The sequence below is a fragment of the Stegastes partitus genome, unplaced genomic scaffold (assembly GCF_000690725.1).
Source record: "Stegastes partitus isolate 25-593 unplaced genomic scaffold, Stegastes_partitus-1.0.2 Scaffold91, whole genome shotgun sequence".
Taxonomy (NCBI): Eukaryota; Metazoa; Chordata; class Actinopteri; family Pomacentridae; genus Stegastes; species Stegastes partitus.
In genome coordinates, this window is record NW_007577822.1 from 473,097 (window position 1) to 491,834 (window position 18,738).

General features: G+C 43.1%; 1 protein-coding gene across 1 annotated transcript in view; it reads left to right on the forward strand.

Annotated features, from left to right (window-relative positions):
* Positions 1-3,707: 3,707 nt before the first annotated feature.
* asic4a (acid-sensing (proton-gated) ion channel family member 4a) overlaps positions 3,708-18,738 on the forward strand; it is a 78,630-nt gene continuing 63,599 nt past the window's right edge. The window contains exon 1 of the mRNA XM_008277214.1: positions 3,708-4,283. Within this exon, the coding sequence (XP_008275436.1) occupies positions 3,708-4,283 (576 nt within the window). The remainder of the gene's footprint in view (positions 4,284-18,738) is intronic.

Consider the following 18,738-nt stretch of genomic DNA (forward strand, 5'->3'; position numbering starts at 1 on the left):
GCTCGCTTGTCCAGTCCTCCTACAGCTTATGTACAAATTGATATGCACGAGACACAAACGCTGGTGTTTTAAGAATAGGGGCACATTTCTTTTAGCTTATCCCGATGTTAAAACCTAAGCTGGATGCTTAATTCCAGACGAGACTTAGAGTCAGATATAAAGTGCATTAACAAGAGAAAGAGCTGAGAGAGCTACTGACTGAAAAAAAGCAGACTTTGGTATTCCATCTGTTTTGGTATCTGTTCATTAGAAAGTGAACCACATAAAAGGAAATTACAAAGAACGGCACAACACTGTGATGTTTTGTTGGTTCTGAGAACTGCGGGTCAAGCAACAATGCCATTTTTCAATCTATTACTGATTGTGGTACCAGAAATTATTTAATTAAAGTAGTGAAACGGCTCAGAGAGGTTTTCACTTAAACAACTCCAAAATGAAACCTGATATAAAATATCCCCCTTTTTTTTTAAAGCTCAGTATTTTTTTAGGTTATTACCAAAAAATGTTTTTATTTCAGGCTTTCTGGTTCCATGTTTTCTTCAGCTGCACTGTGTTGTTCTTCCTCAATCATTAAATTATTTAGAAAACGTGACATCGATGAATCAGTATTGCTATTAACCATGTCAACAAACACAAGCTAGTAAGAGTTTATGTTCAGTTAAAGGTACTTTGTGGCAGGTTTGACTTGACAAGACAGATTTTTTTAGAGATAAAAATAACAATAAATTGTTAACCAACAAGTTTCAAGCAGCCTCAGATCATCCCTCCATCCAAGGAGATGATCATATTTACTCCATCCGGCTTCAGCAGGGCGTGCTGTGGAGGACCTGGTTTCAGAGGTTAAAGCACACATGCAGAGGTATTTGCAGCCCACCTTTGGAAATATCAGTTTCTTTGGTTGCCTGCTGCACAACAGAGCAAAATAATCCCAAACACGTAGCCCCGTATCTCCACTGGTGGCCACAACCTTTCTCAGCTCAGCTGCTTGCCGGCGTTTCCAGCTGCTTGTGTCGTTACTGGCCTCTGGTGGTGAGCGTCAGGCATCACAGCACGTTAACGAGGGTTTCCGTGTCAGCTAAACTAATTAATACTGCATGTTTCCTACAGTTTGAGGATCCTACCTTCAAGATTTCTAAACCCCAGGTCATACCATGTTACTGTGATGGAACTGAAGCCTGAGAACAAATTATTTAACATCAACGTTTTCCTCAAATCAGCTTTAGACTTTATTGTGTTGATATCTTTGATCTTGTTTGAGTTTGTATGGTCTGTTGTTAGCCCTGCCACAGACACTCAACCTGTTGAGGGTGTATCGCGCCTCGGGTACAGATAATGGATGGATGGATGGATGGATGGATGGATGGGGACGAGTCCCGTAAACCATCCTCCCTAAATATTGGTTAGTGAGTTGAACGTGTCAAGTTGCCACACTGCAGCTGACATCAAAGCAACCATTTGCTCCAGAAACATCCAATAGATGGGAGCGTTTGGACAAGATGATAAGACTGTCGGCCTTTTCCCAAAGAAAGAACATCACCCATCCACGTCTTCCAATCCAACAGGCTGCTTTATTCCTCAGTAAATGGATTTAGACAAACAATTTGTGCCATTTTCAGCTATTTTGTGAAACATTTTCTTTTTCGACTGAGCCTCATGCTTGAAAAACAGAAAAGCATTCACCCATGTTTGTGTAAGACGTGACCATGATGCCCTACAAAAAGCCCCCGCTGATGTTCTTGCAAAACGAGACATTATAGTGTCAAAAATAACTTGAAGGTCAGCGACATTTAATCCATTGCATCTCATTTTTAGGGCATCAGACACAAAGCAGGCCTGGGGTTTGGAGTGTAATTGGCTCTGACAAACAAATATAATGCCATCCACTCCTTGAATGGTTTTCATGTGCCAGATGTGTCTGCATGTTTTTTATTCACATTTGGTATTTAGTCATGGCGTGGACTGTGAGCTTTCATTCCCTCTGTGAGACTGTAAATAAGCCCAGCATCCTCTGGGAGTGACTACATAAAACACTCTGTGGTTAGCAGACCTCGGTGGCTGCCAGAGGCATAGCTAAACCACGCACGCTTCACTTCTATCAAGTAAAAGCAATATCCTACATATCTCTGTTTATCTAACAGAAGACCACACCATCAAAAGACAATCCTGCTCTGGAAAAAAAAAAAAAAAAAAGTATGAAAAGCACATTTCTGAAAGACTTCAATGACAAAAAAACATAAAGGGAAAAAAGGCAAAGATGGGGGATTTTCTGTCTTTACATTGTTTAGTCCCTGAAGGAAATGATGCTATTTAACCATCCAGGCAGATCAGACCAGTTTAATCTGATCCACATCACAGATAGACGTGTTTTATTTTACTATGATTATTTACTGTATGTTTCACAGGTTATCTGCATCGGGAAAAATGCTTCGGCAGGTTTTTAAAAAAAAAGCAGATTTCCTTTTGTCCCCTTATTCGTCCTCCAGTTTAGAGTAATTTCACATTTCTCATGCTCTCTCAGACTTGACTTGGCACGTGTGTTTAGAGCGGTTGAATTCACTTTTAAATATGCCTTTTCTCTAGAGGTCCCAGCCCCTTGTGATGTGACCCGCATGACTAATTCCATTTAAAGGGGAATAACATGCATTAGGGCTCTCACTTTTCTGCCTTCCATTTGCATAATTTTGTTTGGCAACTTGGAAAAGGGCCATTAACAGCACTAAGACACACACTGTAAAGGGTAGGGAGGCAGACGGATCAATACTTTATTTCAACATCTTTAGCAGCATCGGGGTCCAGATCAGGATGCATTCACTAATTCAAATTCTTGCAGGACTCTTGTGATGCTACCATTAGTCCCTGATAAGGAAACACCGTTGTACTGCCTCTCTTAATCTCTGACAGACACATTCGCTCGATCGATAGTCTTTTACTTTTTTGTTGCAAAGACAAGATTGATTGCCAGGAGTTGCCTTGTGCTCAATTCGGCTTCTCGCAGCCCACATTATTGTTTCAATTAAGCGTTCTCCGGAGACCTTTTGCGGGGTGGCATTAAAATGCGGTGACCTCCCGCGATTCACATCAAACACCAGATGTTGGGCAGCACAACCTCTGACACCAACTTATTCAGGTCAAGAAGTAAAAGCACCATCCGAACAAGTGGATTAAGCGGGAGGGGGTCTGTGTGCGGGAGGCATGGGGATGACCAGGGGAAGTTGCGACTCGCGCCAGTGAGGAGGAAATAATCACAATGTTACCTACTCATGAATTATTAAGTGCCCTGTTCCTATTTTAGCCCGACTCAAAATGCTGCATTTTCATCGGTGGGTCTGAGGCAGCGTGCAAGGGTGTTTTTTTTTTTTTTTTCTTCCTTTTCTTCTTTTTTCTTTTTTTTGACAGCTGTATTACTGCTGATAAGCGAGACTGTGTGAGCTGATCAAGTAGTGAGACAAGCGTTCAGAGCAGTAGCAGCACAGCAGCAGCAGCGCTGTAGTCACTAGGTGCCGTGGCAGCAGAAGCAGCAGCAGCACTATCAGTCACAGCACAGGCAGCAGCGACAGCAGCAGCAACAAACTCTCTCCTGTCTTTTTCTCTTCTTTCTGGAGTTGTTTCCCGCTCAGAGGACAAAAGCCAAGGAAGTAGGAGGGAAGTGATCCAGGGCTGATAGCTGCCATCAAAAACAAAACCAAAACGCAGACCTGGCTGCCCCCATGCCTATCGAATTTGTTTGCAAAATCAAATTTGCAGAGGAGGATGAGAAGCAGAAAAGCAAGCAGGATGGGGACAAGGAGAGCCTGATCGAGGAGAGCTGCACACCTCCGGCCAAGGACTTGGCCGGATTTGCTAACTCCTGCTCCCTCCATGGGATTAACCACATCTTTGTCTCTGGTCGCCTGGGCATCCGGCAGACTCTCTGGGCTCTCGCCTTTTTGACTTCACTGGCGCTGTTTCTGTACCAAGCGGCTAAGTGTGCCATCTCTTACCTGGAGCACCCTCATGTCACAGCTCTGAATGAGGAGGCGACCCCGGAGATGGTTTTCCCTGCTGTGACCATCTGCAACATTAACCGCTTTCGTTTCTCCGCACTCACCGACGCTGACATCTACCACCTGGCTAACTTGACAGGTCTGCCCCCCAAAAACAGGGATGGGCACAAACCTACTGATTTAATGTATCCTGCTCCTGACATGCAGGACATCTTCAACAGGACAGGACATCAGTTAGATGAGATGCTCATGAGCTGCAATTTCAGTGGACAGAACTGCTCAGTCGAGGACTTCTCTGTGGTGAGTGTCAAACTTTTTCAAAGTTCTGCTTTTGCCTGACTTACGATATGACGTCACCCGACTGTGATTTATCGGCTTCATCAAAACTTTTTTTTCCCCTAAAACAAGTTTTGTGAAAATACATTTTTCACGTCTGAAACCTTCTGAGGAATCATAAATGTGTAACTTCACAAGGTGCCTCTTGTTCATACAAAACTACCGATGAGCGTGAAGGCAAAGTGAGCACTTTAAGGCAGGAGGAATTGAAATTCTCTTTGTGTTTGTACTCATCTCCAGGGGCCATTTGGTTCCCACGATGCATTTCTGCATGCAAGATTCATGGCTTCGGCTCAGTCATTGAGCTGTATCTCTTCTCACTAAGTTCTGAGCAGCAACAGTGTTTCTCTTCAGTCGTGCCTGTACCAGAATCTATTATGTCAAAGAACAAAGGCTGCTCCCGAAGAAGAAAAACAGAGAGCTGTCGTATGTGGTAGTGTACTTTTCCAAGGCAAACTGTGCTTTAATGCTGCCTCCAACCCCAGTAGCTGAGAGTGCATGGCAACAAAATTGTCATCGAAAATAGCCGTGTCTCTTCTTCCCCTCTTTTCCATCTCTCGCTGTCGCTCCCACTCTCTCTTTCTGACATTGCAGAGCAGCTGCCTCTCTCTCCCTCTCTCTCCCTTCGTCTGAGCTCTTGTACCTTTCAGGAGGGAAGGAGTAATGCTTCTTCAACGTTGTATTTCAATCTTGCTGCTGTTAAGATTAAATATTTAAAGACAGACATACATGATTTTTGCATTAGCCAGATTGACTAAAAGGAACGAAACAATTTCCATGAGAGGCAAAGTGTGTGCGAGAGAGAGAGAGAGAGAGAGAAGGAGGGAGAAGGAGGGATCAGGTGAAAGGAGGAGAGTTTGTGCCTGTGTTCTGTGCACTATTTATTAAAGGCACTGTCCTTGCAGGAGATGGATTTCCCCATCTCTCCTGCAGGAATAGGAATATGCAATTGCTTTAGTGATGATAAAGTGCGGGTGTCAAGTCTTAATAGGGTGTGTTGAACATTGATATGCTCACCTTCCTGAGACCTAAAGATTCTGTCTTATCACAGAGATGGGACTACATTACATCTGATGTGCCAAATTACACCAAAGAAATAATGACGTTTCCACTGCTGCTCATTTGATTTCCTCCAACAGAGATATTTATTTTTCCTTTTGTTGTCAAGGCAACCCCTCACATGTAGACATTAGGATTACCTGTGACAGAAGAATGGATTCCCCCCCCCGCCACAAAAAAAAAAGGAAATAATCTCTCAGTTGTTCTGTGGGGCAAAAGAAATTGTCCTCAGGGAGGCGAAAAGTTTGATAAAATTCAGTCTGAAGCAGCAACACGACTCCAAAAGTTTGTAATGTGCTTCTAGCCGGTTTGACGGCGATATCCTCTGACACTTTGACACTCACTCCTCCCTGAGTACATTAATTAGCAGACAATTCTGACATCCAGGAAATGTCTGTCCCGTGTCAGTCGATGAAACGTCCTGTAGCTTTCTTTGGACACTGGGCGACTTCATCACAGATTAAGATCCTGTTGAAAGTTCCCTAAGCTGCTGTTTCCTCTCTGTCAGCTATGTGATCTGCATTTTCGGGGGCTGTCAGTTAGATTTGTTACAGGCTGCTTGCTGCCTCTACGCATGACAAATCACTTACTCTGAGTCCTGGTGGGGAGCACGACTGGGAACGCAAAGGGAGGAAGAGACTGGGAGTTATGGGAGCAGGTTCTGAGAGCACAACGTGGAAGTAACGGAGCCTAAATGAATCTAAATCAAACGCGTTCACTCCTGTGTTTGTGTGTGTTTTGTAAGTACAAATCGCACGCCATTTGTTACACGCAGGAGCCATTATTACAGGTGATGCACTATTAATCACATGCAAGCATGTACAAACCCACATGCACAGGAGTCCCGTACAAATCGGTCATTATTCTTCCTCTCTTGGGGCCCTCCTTCACGATCGGCTCCTCGTAATGCATTTTCTTTCGATTGATCATTCGGGGAGCTGCAGATGTTTTATTTTGGTAATAGCCTCATGGATGTGGAGCTCTTGGGAAAATTGCATGATGAAATATAATTGCGATGTCTTCTGACATTTTAGCTTCTCTGTAAACAGATCGGCCTCGTTGCAATGAATCTTCGAATTTTATTTCACTCACAATCTTCATGGATGTATTTTAATTCCTGTAAACATCTTAATTTAATTAATCATTGAATAATAAATGTAGTGTCCAAAATGCTGTAAAACACTCAAATCTAAAAATATAGATATGTATTCTGTCTCCCTTTCTTTTATTTTTTTGTTATTAGCTTATTCCAGAAAATCCTGAGTTGCCCTCTGTACATATTCGCTGTTTGAAAGAGTTAAATAAATATAGGTCTCAGGGCCAGAACGAAATTGTCTGGCTGTTCTAATTTATGGCAGGAAAATACATAATCACGTAGCAGAGGAATTTGTTTTCCTCTTTCCAGCGTCGTGGACCGGCATGATTATTTGACGTAGGTAATAAGGCCATTCTTTATAATTAAAGATTACATTATTGACTTGGATTAATCACAGAAGATAAAGCTGATTCAACAAGCCATGAATAAATAGATTAATATTTTTCTTCCCGTCTAACTCTGAATAATTGTTCATCTATTGTGTGGTGCTGTCGCAGAGATGAGCAGCGAGCCCTTTGGCTTTTTTTAAACAGAGCTCTGAATTGGTTTGCTCTGACTCTCAGCTGTGTTTGCTGCTGCATTATCAGATTTTGCTCTCAGCAAGGACAGATCCCTTCTGCATATATTCATGGAGATAACTAAACAGCTATAGGGTGGCATGCGAGGTGATCTATAAAAACCTGGGTTAACGGGGACAACACTGAAGAGCTCTCCGCCTGCAATTTGTCATTTCACTGACTGAAGCCTCTATTGTGTATTTTATAGATAATTGAATGTTTAATGGTGTAAGCCACAGATGACGTTCAGCCCCGTCCCCCTTCCTATCATTCATAGTGGAATGAATCCTGAAACCACATTAATGTAAATCAATAGTGTGCAGAAATGGCACAAAGGAGACTTTATTGTGAGTTGATCTCAAAGTGTGTGCCGGCCTTGTGAGGGTCGTGAGAAGGAAAAAAAAAAAAAAGCCAAGGTGGACCGTGATTACGGCGTAAATAAGAAAAGCAAAATTAAGTCATGAACCAGCAAAGGTGCAGCTCCACCACGTAGAGATGAGTCACTGAGACGGCTACCAGAGCACTCTGACTTTTTATTTTTTCAGTTCTGAAGCATGTTTTCCATTTTGAAGACGTGCACAAACCTTTTTTTTTTTTTCACCTTTCGTGCACAGCGTAGCATCGCTTGTCACTCTGTTACCTCGGCCTGGTGTGGCGCGTAAGATTTTTTTTTAGCCGATGCATCAGGAGAAAGACACAAGTGTGACTTTTCCGTGCTGCCACAAGAAATGCATCCCCTGGCTGTGGCATGGTCTGGGAGTCCTGCTGCAGCTCAGACTTTCATTCTCAGTTATATATATGTGTGTGTGTGTGTGTGAAAATGTGCTCGGTACATGTGCAGATGACTGTGAGAGGGACATCCTCTTCCCTTGTGGGACCAAAAGTCTGCCCACCCCCTAACAACACACCCACCCACCCACCCACACATGCATCTCCCCCGGTCACCCGCCTTCCCCCTGGTGGAGAGCGAGGAGTGTGGGAGCGTGAAAGTGACTGGCTATCTGGACTGGCTTCGTCTCCAACAGCCTGTCAATTAGCCATCTACAGTTCCAGTGCTGTGGGAGTCCCTGCAGCTTAACATGCTGTCTGATATGATCCACACACCCAACCCTGGAGGCAAGTGCTGAGCATTATTATGCCCTCCCACAGCCCTTAAACAAACAAATACATGCAGTCTTTTCTTGTCTCGTTCTCCTGCTAAAACGCAAAAGAAAAAAAAAAACAAAACAGAAACCCGAACGCTGCTCTCGTATCTCTGGAAGCTAAAGGGAGGACTGCTGCTTCTGCAACCCACTTCACTTCCCCTGCACTCCTTCCCCACCTTCCTCCTCCCGCTCCTCCTCCTCCTCCTCCTCCTCCAGTGTATCAGAGGAAGATGAATTACATTGCAATTGGTCGGCTGCTCCTCCTGATATGCATCACCACTGTCTAATCAGATGAAACCCACCTGTGACCAGCCACTGGATAACACCAATATGCAAACAGTTTATATTGGGGAGATTTACCTTTTCTATCACTCCCCGAGCCGGCTTTAAAACCTCTCACTGTGCCTTGGTTTGGAGCGCCCGGGTTTGATGAGGAGAATCTGCGGCTCAGGGACGGCTTTTAACTCAACGATAAAGGCTTCCGATGTTGTGGTGCTGCTACTGTGGTACCCCCCCTCTCTAACCCCTGGGAGTCTTTTACTCACACAGACATTTGTCTCTTTTTGACAACTCATACACCAAGCTGCTGGTAGTGTTAATGTGGCTGCACACACACACACACACACACACACACACGCATACAAACATGTGTGTTTAGAGTGTGTGTAGTGTAGATGGAATGCTTCCCCACACACACACACACACACACACACACACACACACACACACACAAGTCTCATCACAGATTGAGAGAGTTGGCTCGCAAGATTGATCATGACTCCTGACTGGGTGCCCCTCCCTCTCTGGAGGATCAATACATCCTTCAGTCAGATTGCTTCCCTGCCCTTCCTACTCCAAGCCTGGTGTGACTAATTATCTTGTGCCTGTGTTTTGGGCCCGGTCTCGGCTGCATTTGTTAATACTGCCAGAGTTGGTTGAAGAATTTGATCTTTGGAACAAGATGTCTGTTTGTTTTAGTGTATATCCAGCCAAAATCAATCCGCATACACTGTCTGTCTTTTTCCCTAAAGGGCGCTGAAATTATCGAGCAACGTGAGATGACTCACGGCTCGCGCGAGGATGTGGAGGAACGAAGGCTTTGGTCAGATCCAGAAGTCTCGACAGAACTTTATTATACAGTCATGATATGCATCCCAGCAAATGTGTACCGCTGAGTACAGAGGAGTGAAAAGAGTTTGGATGTAATTGCGTCCTCGGGCGTATTTGGATTAAACAGAAATCTTAAAAACTTGAATTAGTTCTTGCAAACAAAACCACGTCTCTATATTTTATGAGAGTAATGGTATGTTTGAGTTTACTTCTTTATATATATATATATATATCAGCTAAATTTCGGTAGCTGTTCTCCATATTTTCAAATTTCAAGTTGGTTTTCTCCATATTACCAATTTGAAAGGTTTTATTTGCAGCTATTCAGCCTCGGTGACCCCATCAAACAAATACAGCTCAACTTACAGCCACAACAATAATATTACTCCCCTTTTTTTAATTTAAAAGGACTCATTGGTTACTTTATTTTTTATATTTTTATCTTGTTCCTCACTGTGTATATTTATTGTTGCACCAGAACAAATCCATCGTATTGTGCAAACTTTACCTGCCAATAAATCTGATTCTGACTCGTTAGCCAGTGTATTTAGGGGGAAACTTTGATTAACAACTGATTTCGTGCACATTTTCCTTAAACATAGAGTCCACTCAGGCTCCATTTTGATAATGAAGTATTCTGGCACATCCGTCATAATGAGGCGTTTTTCCTTCACTTTCCGGTGATGACGAACGGCACTCGGTGTTTAGATAAGTACGGTTATGAAAGTCTTTGGCGAGGCACACTTTAAATGTACACTTGTCTTCTTAGCTGCCGATGGGAGCTTTTTATTTTGTCATGTTTCCCGCTCTCTGAATACATTAGCGGAAATTCCTCTGAAAAATTAACCAAGCTTGCTTTTAGGCTGCCACATAATGGGTTCGTGCTTCTTCATTCCCCCTCGCTTGTAAGGTTTAATTACTTTGTGAAAGATAGCACATGCAGGTGGACAAAAAAATAGGGACACCTAGCAAAGTAACTCTGCACAGCGGTGTTATTTTCATTCGTGAAAACTATACTGCAATTTATTTATTTATTTATTGAAATTATGCAACTCCAATGATAATTTATTTAACCATCTTTGTCCGACTGCACTGAAAACACTTCCAGCCACGCTCCAGATGAAGTAGTGGCTTCGAACGAGAGATCGGCGTGTGGGGTCAGTTTAAGCACAAGCCATCAAACTTAAGTGCTCGGTGTCATGTGGCAGCCGGTTGTGGATTTCTTAGAACACACCTTCTGCAGTAAGGGTGTGTTAAAAAGGAGAGATGCTGGAAAAAACAAACAAACAGCAAAACAATTCCAGAGCTGTCACAAGCAGAGAGAGAAGCAGCTGTCGTGGCTTTGTGTGTTCAATCTGCTGGATTATGTGAAACCCCGGCCTTCAGAAGGTGTCGACCCAAAATTCATAACGCCCGGTCGTGTGCCGATTTACCTCTGTTTTCAAATTGAGGTTAAACTGAGGTGAAATAAATTTACAGAAATGAGGCCGGGGGAGACCACAAACCAAAACAAACACCGTTAAAAGCCCACGACGCTGAACCGGACCCGGTGGTGGTGAGACCTCGCTGGGGTGTTTGGGTTGCGTGGACGTCTCAGAGTGTGGTCTGACTCGTCGTGTGTGTGATATTTCACTGTAAATAGATTTAAAATGTGGGAATCGTGGTCACTGTGACACGGATGGAAATGTCAGTCGGCTACAATTCAGCCGATGGAAATCGAACACAGCACAAATGTCACAGTGAATATTTACCCCTGGCACAGTCTGAACATGAGGGCCTCGTCTGTCCGCCTGGCTGGACACTTGGCCCTTATTCTGAATTATGTCTAATGTCACACACTTGGCTGTGCCCCTTGCCGCTTTTTTGAGTTTATTACCGCACACACACACACACACGATGTTGTCTCAGAGATCAGGCTTTTTAACGTCCTCTTTCTGTCCCTCTCTTCTCTGTTGTCCCTCATTACTGTTGGCTGCAGTTAACGCTAACAAGGTCAAAAATCTCCTACATGGACGCTAAGGTGTCGTGACAGGTGTGATATTTTGTCTGAATCTATACGACTCGGTGGTGTAAACCCGGCCGAACAGGCCTTCCTGTACGATGCCGTGTGCCGTCCCTCGTAGCTTCCTCCTGGGAGATGCACGCAGTGATTTGTCAAATGGCTTCAAGGCAGGCTTCCCGGCAAATGCACTGAATTCATTTTTTCCACATGCAACGTTCACCCCTTACATTCTATATTGCTTAATAATGTACGCCACACTTATGGCACAATACGGCATGCTATGATAGAAAACGCTGAATAATTTAGACGGCTTCCTAATCTCAGTAGCTCCTCCTGGCCATATTTGAGGCCATTCGCTGTTATGTCTTTATGCTGTTTTATAAAGCTGAGAGGAATCAGTGGTGGATTAAAAATCTTCACCAAAATGACCTTCTTATTATTACTGCTCAAGAGCTACTGCACTGGTGCAGATAATGCTCAGGATCAGTCAGAGCCACTTTATTCGCAAAAAAAAAAAAATGAGGAATTGATCCCGACCGAGCATCTTTCTAGTGCAGGTTTTATAGAAAATATGTTTTTTTCTTTCCCAATATTGTGACTCTATAAACTAAAGTACAGATGTGTGTTTGTTGTGTCCACATCCTATCAAAGCAGATCCGTTCAAACCAAGCCTGTTACAGAACTGTTTCTGCATTGATGTAATCAGATAAAACACCTCAGTTTGTGTTGCTGAAATCCTCCTTTTTCTATTTTTTTTTAAACCGATCAGTCAACATTTAAATTCACGACATACAAGCTTCATATAATAGCAGCGTCCACACCATACCGCAGTGAAAACATTAACGACGTTATTTTCAAGCCTAATTTCTATATCACAGAGTTTCCCACCAGTTGCCGGATTCCTAACAATTCCCCCACATATTTGTAAAAAGAAATTTTCAGCTTTTTTATAGTGAAGTTCATATAATAGCTGTCAGAGAAATCATTCCTGGTGATTTTCCCCTCATCATTCAGGCACAATAAACACCTGCGTAAACCGCCATATAAAAAAAATGTAGTGCGTCTCAATTATCCTAAGGCGAAAACAGCTGGATGTCCAATTACGTCTGGCGGCAGTTTGCAGTACACGAGCCGGCGTGCTTTTGTGGCCGTTCTTACCCACAATCCTCTGTGCAGCTACGTCGAATATATCAGTGTCATGTATGAGCACACTTGAGCTGCAGAGAGTCGACGGACAGATGACGGCTCATTTTGCACCGCACACTGCGACGGTTCGAGCTGAAGGCGCAACGTTAGGACGCAGTAGTGGCATAATGTACGGCACAGTTTATAAAGGCACTTAAAGGTAAAAGAAAAGCCCTTTTTTTTTTAAATCGCCACACACTTGGAATGGACGTCTAGTGGACTATAATTAGGCGTTCCCTGAATCTGACAAGAAGTGCGTTGGATTAGAATCGCTGATCACACTGTAGTCCGGCTTTAATTTTAGCACCAGGGTTGGCAGCTGTGCACTGTGGCTGCCTGAGACGTGACGACTCGAGGTAGCTGCTAGCTACTCATCTGAAATCAATATGGCGCTGTCACACACACACACACACACACACACACACACACACACTTATATATATAAATATATATGCACATATACAGGGTTTTTTTTTCAGCTAACTGCAACTTAAATTCTCACAACTTGTGAAGACAGTTAAGTTATGATTAAAAGACAAATTTAAAGTTATTCATCTCAGATCGCACTATGAGTATGAAAACAGCTAATTGCTAATTCCCAGTGCGACGTAGATTCAACCCATCCATCTGGAGATCGTCGTTGGTTCCTGTTCTCCTCGTTCTCCTTCTCTTTTCCTTCTGTCTTTAATGAATTTATTCTTGCTGTGTTGTTTCGTACATTTGCATATTTGCTCCATACAAACACATTTCATTCCCTGCACATGCACCGACTGTGTTCCCTTACAGATGTGGTCTCGTACCTCCTCTCCCCCTTCAACATACAACAACCTGCCATCCACCGAGGCTCCCCTCCTCCGACATAATACATTCACGTCTTGTTTGGGTTGGATGTGGACATTAAATCTTTCACCTGATTCTGGCAGCTTCATCGTCTGGCTCTGTCCTTGTTGACAGAACACTTGACCTTCAGGTGCAGTGAAATGTCACCTGATTTAGCATGCCCAGTTTGAGTTGCCACCCCTCATTTTGTCATCCAAGCGTTGCGTTTTGGTTAGGAAGTGTCAGAGCAAATACATTACAGTGTAATGAGCTTGTTTGGAGGAGGAGACTCACACACATCAGGACTCCTAATGTCATCCCGGCGTCGCCGGTACTGTACGTTTATGTGTGTCGGATTCAATATAATTATACATAATCTGAAATCTGATGGATGTTCGATGCACACAGTGCTCTTTACCTCGAGTCATTTGTAAGTCAAATAAATGCAAAACATTGAGACCTCTCTGGCCCCGCGTGACACAGACACTGGATTTATGCTCTACAAATCTTTGAAGTGGCATTCATGCTGAAAACCAGGATTTTATCCAAAATGACAGTGAGGCGAGCCATGATGCACTGAGGTCCTGAAACATTGAAGACGATATGCTTTATCATTATACATGCATAATGCAGGCCTTCATTTATATTTAGAAAAAGACAGTACCATCACTGCTCGGCCCCTTTTTTCTTAATTCGTAGTTCAGTCGTCGCTGTAGCTTCTCGTCCGGTATAATATCAGTCAGGCTGTGTTTACCTTCACTCCTCCTCCTCCTCCTCCTCCTCCTCCTCCTCCTCCCCGTGATCGCCAAGTCACTGTTAGACATGTTTGCTTAAACAAGCATGTAACTGTACTCGTGTTCCCCAATGGTGTTGTCAAGATTAATTCCGTGTTTTCCTAATGCATGCAAATGAGAAAGTTGTGTGCATTTGATTGTCAATAACGTGAAATACGGCTCTGCTCCCTAAATGCTGCCTCCGTTCAATATCCTATTAAAGTTGAATCAGAGATAACTTGGCGCGCATCAGGAAAGCAATCTGAAATTTGTGCTGACATTGATCCAGCAGGAAGGAGACCTATTGCTCCGATTAACACTGTTGCCCCAGGAGAGGAGTCCCTTGGCCATTAATAGCCCTCTGTCCTAGATTTTACTTAGACCATATAAAATGCTTTTATTTATGAGACACATCGCGGCAAATCATGGTGGACATCGTCGAGGAGTGCCAGCCGTTTTAACTATCCCTGGGAGCCGGGCTGTTGATCACAGTGTGTTTCATTTCCAGGTAATACCCCGGCCCCTCTTATTTTTCTATCTGTTAACATTACATATTTGCTGTTTGCACTGTGCAGACGATTATTCTGGCATCTGCCCCGTCTCTCTAGAAACTGGATTCAGTTGCATTTTTCTGCAGATATATTTCCTCCCACATTACATTTGTTTGTAACGCATACAGTTATGTTTATAATCAACATATTTTCTCCATATCTAGTTTTACTGTTGCTCCTTTTCAGCCCACCTAACGTAATAAATGGAGGGAAAAGGGTTTGATTTTAACCCGAATCATGATATTTCCCTAAACGTAACCAACAAATGGGTGAAAGCAATATTTAAAATAACACACAGAACATTCTCCTGACTATTAATCCTGTATCAGATTAATACCACCATCACCCCTACATCCTCTCACATGGACTTTGTTTGCTGTCACACTGTTACCAGACCAGGAGAAAATACCTTTCACTCAAAATATAATTTAAAAAATGCAGTTTAGTTAAATAGGAATGTAGTTTTTGGAAGATATTCTATGTTCAGTGACATTTGTCTGTGTGCTGATAAATATGTTCTTATACTGACAATGCTAACTTTAAAGCTAACAGCTCTGTATATGAAAATAAAAGTGCTGCTGCTGCAGATATTTATTGTACAGTAGTGGCGTCTCCATGTCTTTATCATGTAGGGAGACTTAATTTGATCGGGTACATTTCAACCATGTGATTTTCTCATAACGAACCTCTAACTGTATTGTTTGATTTTTACATCTCGCTCACTCATATGAACTCAAACACTGGGTTCCACTGGTGGCTTTTTCTTTAAAAACATGCAGGAACATTAATTCCTTGAGGAACCTAAAAACAATCAACATTTGCTTCAGTTGAACCAAGCGATGAAATAAAGAGTTCACTTGGTTCAAAGTGTTCACATGCAGCCTGCTGGCGTTTAATATGGTGTTTGGCCAGTCGCTGGTAGACGGTCGGCAAACACAGCGTTTGGTTCATTAGTGCTGATGATGGTTGTTTAGGTGTGTTGCCAGGGCGGCTGAACGGAGATGGGTCCACACAGGACCAGAGAAAGAACCTCCGGGTCTGTGCTGCTGATGGGGCACGCTTCGTTTAGACCACATGAAGCGTGGGACACGTTTAGCACAGGAAGCTACAGCAGGTGTTCTCTGAGTCACTACAACACGATTCAGTAACGATAAAGATGGTCAAGCAGGCCGAGAGAAAACGTCCTTGATGCAGACAAACGTGAAGGTTTAGGTTGTTGCTGATATGAATGTATTAATCCATTTATAATCGTAGTAATGTCATTAAAACAGCTCTGATTGCACTCTTACAGTAAATATTCAGGACAGGAGCATTAACTCAAAAAGGCTGACGAGCTAACAATTAATACTGAAGTAACTCTGGGCAGCAGCAAATTAAAAAATAAAAACAACTCTGAGGTTGATTCAAAATTCAGGACATTTGCCATCATCACTTATGAAAAATTATTATTATTATTATTATAGGTCAGATTGGTTCAAACCGTCGGTTGAAATCACTGGCAGAATGCATCACGGCTTGTCAGAGGTGATCATCAGCTGCTCTGTAGACATGTGAGCGACTCCTGCAGGTCCTGAGACCTTCTGAGATGTTGTCATGCACAGTGCCGGAGGATGAAGCTGAAGGCTCACATGAAAACCAGGTGATCGAGTCGTATTTTGGTTGTTTGATCGTAAATCATATTGAGAGAAGTCAGGTTGTGTTCTTGTTTCTGCCTCTTCTTAGGAAAAAAAAAAGCTTTGGAGTAGTAAAATATTCCAGCTATGTTTTGTTTTTGGAACAACCAGAAGAAACGTTAGCTAGTTCTCTGGTTTCTCATCTTTTATAAACTGTGTTTGAATAATAAGCTGATGATCATTAAACTTTTTTTCTTGTTGATTTGTGAGCTACAGCTTGAACACGTGGCCTTTAGCACCAGATAAGAGGAGATAAGGAGGCTCATATTTCTGGTTACTTTCACTTTCAAATCATCTCAGAACCAGCTAATGGGTGTCTTGACACATTTTAAACGGCGCACTAGAACATCTGTAAAATGCCATAGACCTTTTCCGAGCGTGCCAATTATTTGAATACCAGATGTGCGCGTGCTGCTGTAGTTTAATGCCAACTCAGGGGGAGGCTGCTGTAATTACACCCACTCAAAACGTGATTGTCTGATCTTAAAACGCAACCAAACGTATGTAGCGCGCGACGTAGCTGGAAACGACAAGTAGCTCATCCATTTCACAACACGACCAGACGCAGGGAGGAAGAAGATGACAGATCTTTGTTTTCGGCTTCTTTCTTTTTCTTTTTTTTTTAGAACTGTGGTCTCATCCATTTAATTATAAACACTGTGATAAGGGCATCTCCTTAGAACAAATATGACCAGTAATGAGCTATGGCATCACTGTTTATGCATGTCCTTGACATTCACTTTGAGAAGAGGCAAAGGGGGTAACGGCATCCTTCTAAACAGATCTTTAAAGTCCACTGGAAGGGATAAATGTCAGTGGGCCTCGCTGAGAAATCGGCGGGCTTTTTTTTTTTTTTCCTCTTCTCTGACCTTCACTGTGTCTACTCTAAAGAGAATTAACAGGATATTAATAAATAAGTGTTATGTATACCATGATGAAAGCGATCCCCAGAGACAGATTGAATATGTCTTCCATAAAAGCATGCCCTTAAACTGACAATTAATTAGTGTGTTTAGGTAATGATAAATAATTAATTAGTGTGACATTGAGGGACTTCTGGGACAATGCGACAACCGGATAAATTACCGAGCTTCAACATTAGCTGAATAATCCCGAGACTGGAGCCCACGCCGCATAAATCCATCGAGCATTTGAATATCAGTGTAATCTAATTGGTGTCATCATATCTCTCTTGGCAAGAGCCTCGCCTTAGGACACTGTTTGGCTGCTCCAGTGGAAGTGTACTGTGAACAGATCAATAGATGTAGTGAGCATGATTATGTTACGATTATACACTGGAGAGAGAGAGAAAGGTGATCTGAAGAGAGGTACCACACCTCTTGGCACGCTTCCTTCGGCTGAAGCAGCTCAGCGGGAAACAGAGCGGTCAGCGAGCTTGGCTGCAGCCCTGCTTTAGGACCAGCTGGCTCCGGAGCAGAATTAGAGCCTCCCCCCTTGTTTCCACCTGCCGTATGCTGCTCAAGTGTTCCAAATCAAGCCATTATTTGCTTCATTTCCTTGCTGTCTGACTCAGCTTGCCAGTAAGTCAGCTGCGCACCCCTATAGCATGACATCTCGCCGCTTAGACAAGCCGGTCTGGAAAAAGATGCACTTATTCCACCAGCGAGTCCAAATAATTAGTATGTGGCTGAGTTTCCACCGGCGTTAGCAGTAGGACCAAAATGTCAGCATGAATTTTGCTCTTTAAAAATCCTTTCAAAATGACCACAGCAGAGCTTGTTTTTTTATTCGCACGCCTCTGAATAATTGAGCTTTTTTTGGAATTTGGAATTCAGCTATGATGTGTAGGATAAATCAGATCCTCGCCCAGCTCCTGATGATGATACTCGGAAGGGGTCACCTTTAACCGGGCCTCTCTCTAATGCAGGTTATGGAGGACGGCGGCCTGATCTCACCAGACATCGCCTGTGTACAGAGTAGATGCCACTGAATAAATAAAACCCTCACCCTTTCAAACACCAGTGTAAGATGCAGGGATTAGCATCTCATTAAACACTACTCGCACTTGTGGTATGTGGACAAAGTAAGAAAGAGGGACTGTTTGAGGTCTGTGTGCTTCCTCTTTCATGGACACTATGAGCTTGTTAGAGGCTTGATCACCTCTCCTGTTAAACCAGCGGCATTATTCCAAAAATACCGTTCTAGAGATGTTTATCAGGACTATTTTAAAGAGGCAGAATTCACACTTGTCATTCTTTAAAAGAAGGCTGCTAGAAGTGCAATCGAGAGAACGCTCACACTGAAAAACTTGGTGACAGTTTGCTTCTGAGATAAATTGGCCACAGCAAAAGTATCTCCTGCTGGTGGCCAGTCTGTGTTATCTGTGCCATGAACATGCAATTTCCCCTTGATTGTGCTCCCCACGGATAAGTAAACACATTCAGCAGAGCAGTAAACCACAAAAGACAAGCACCCCCCAAAAAAAACA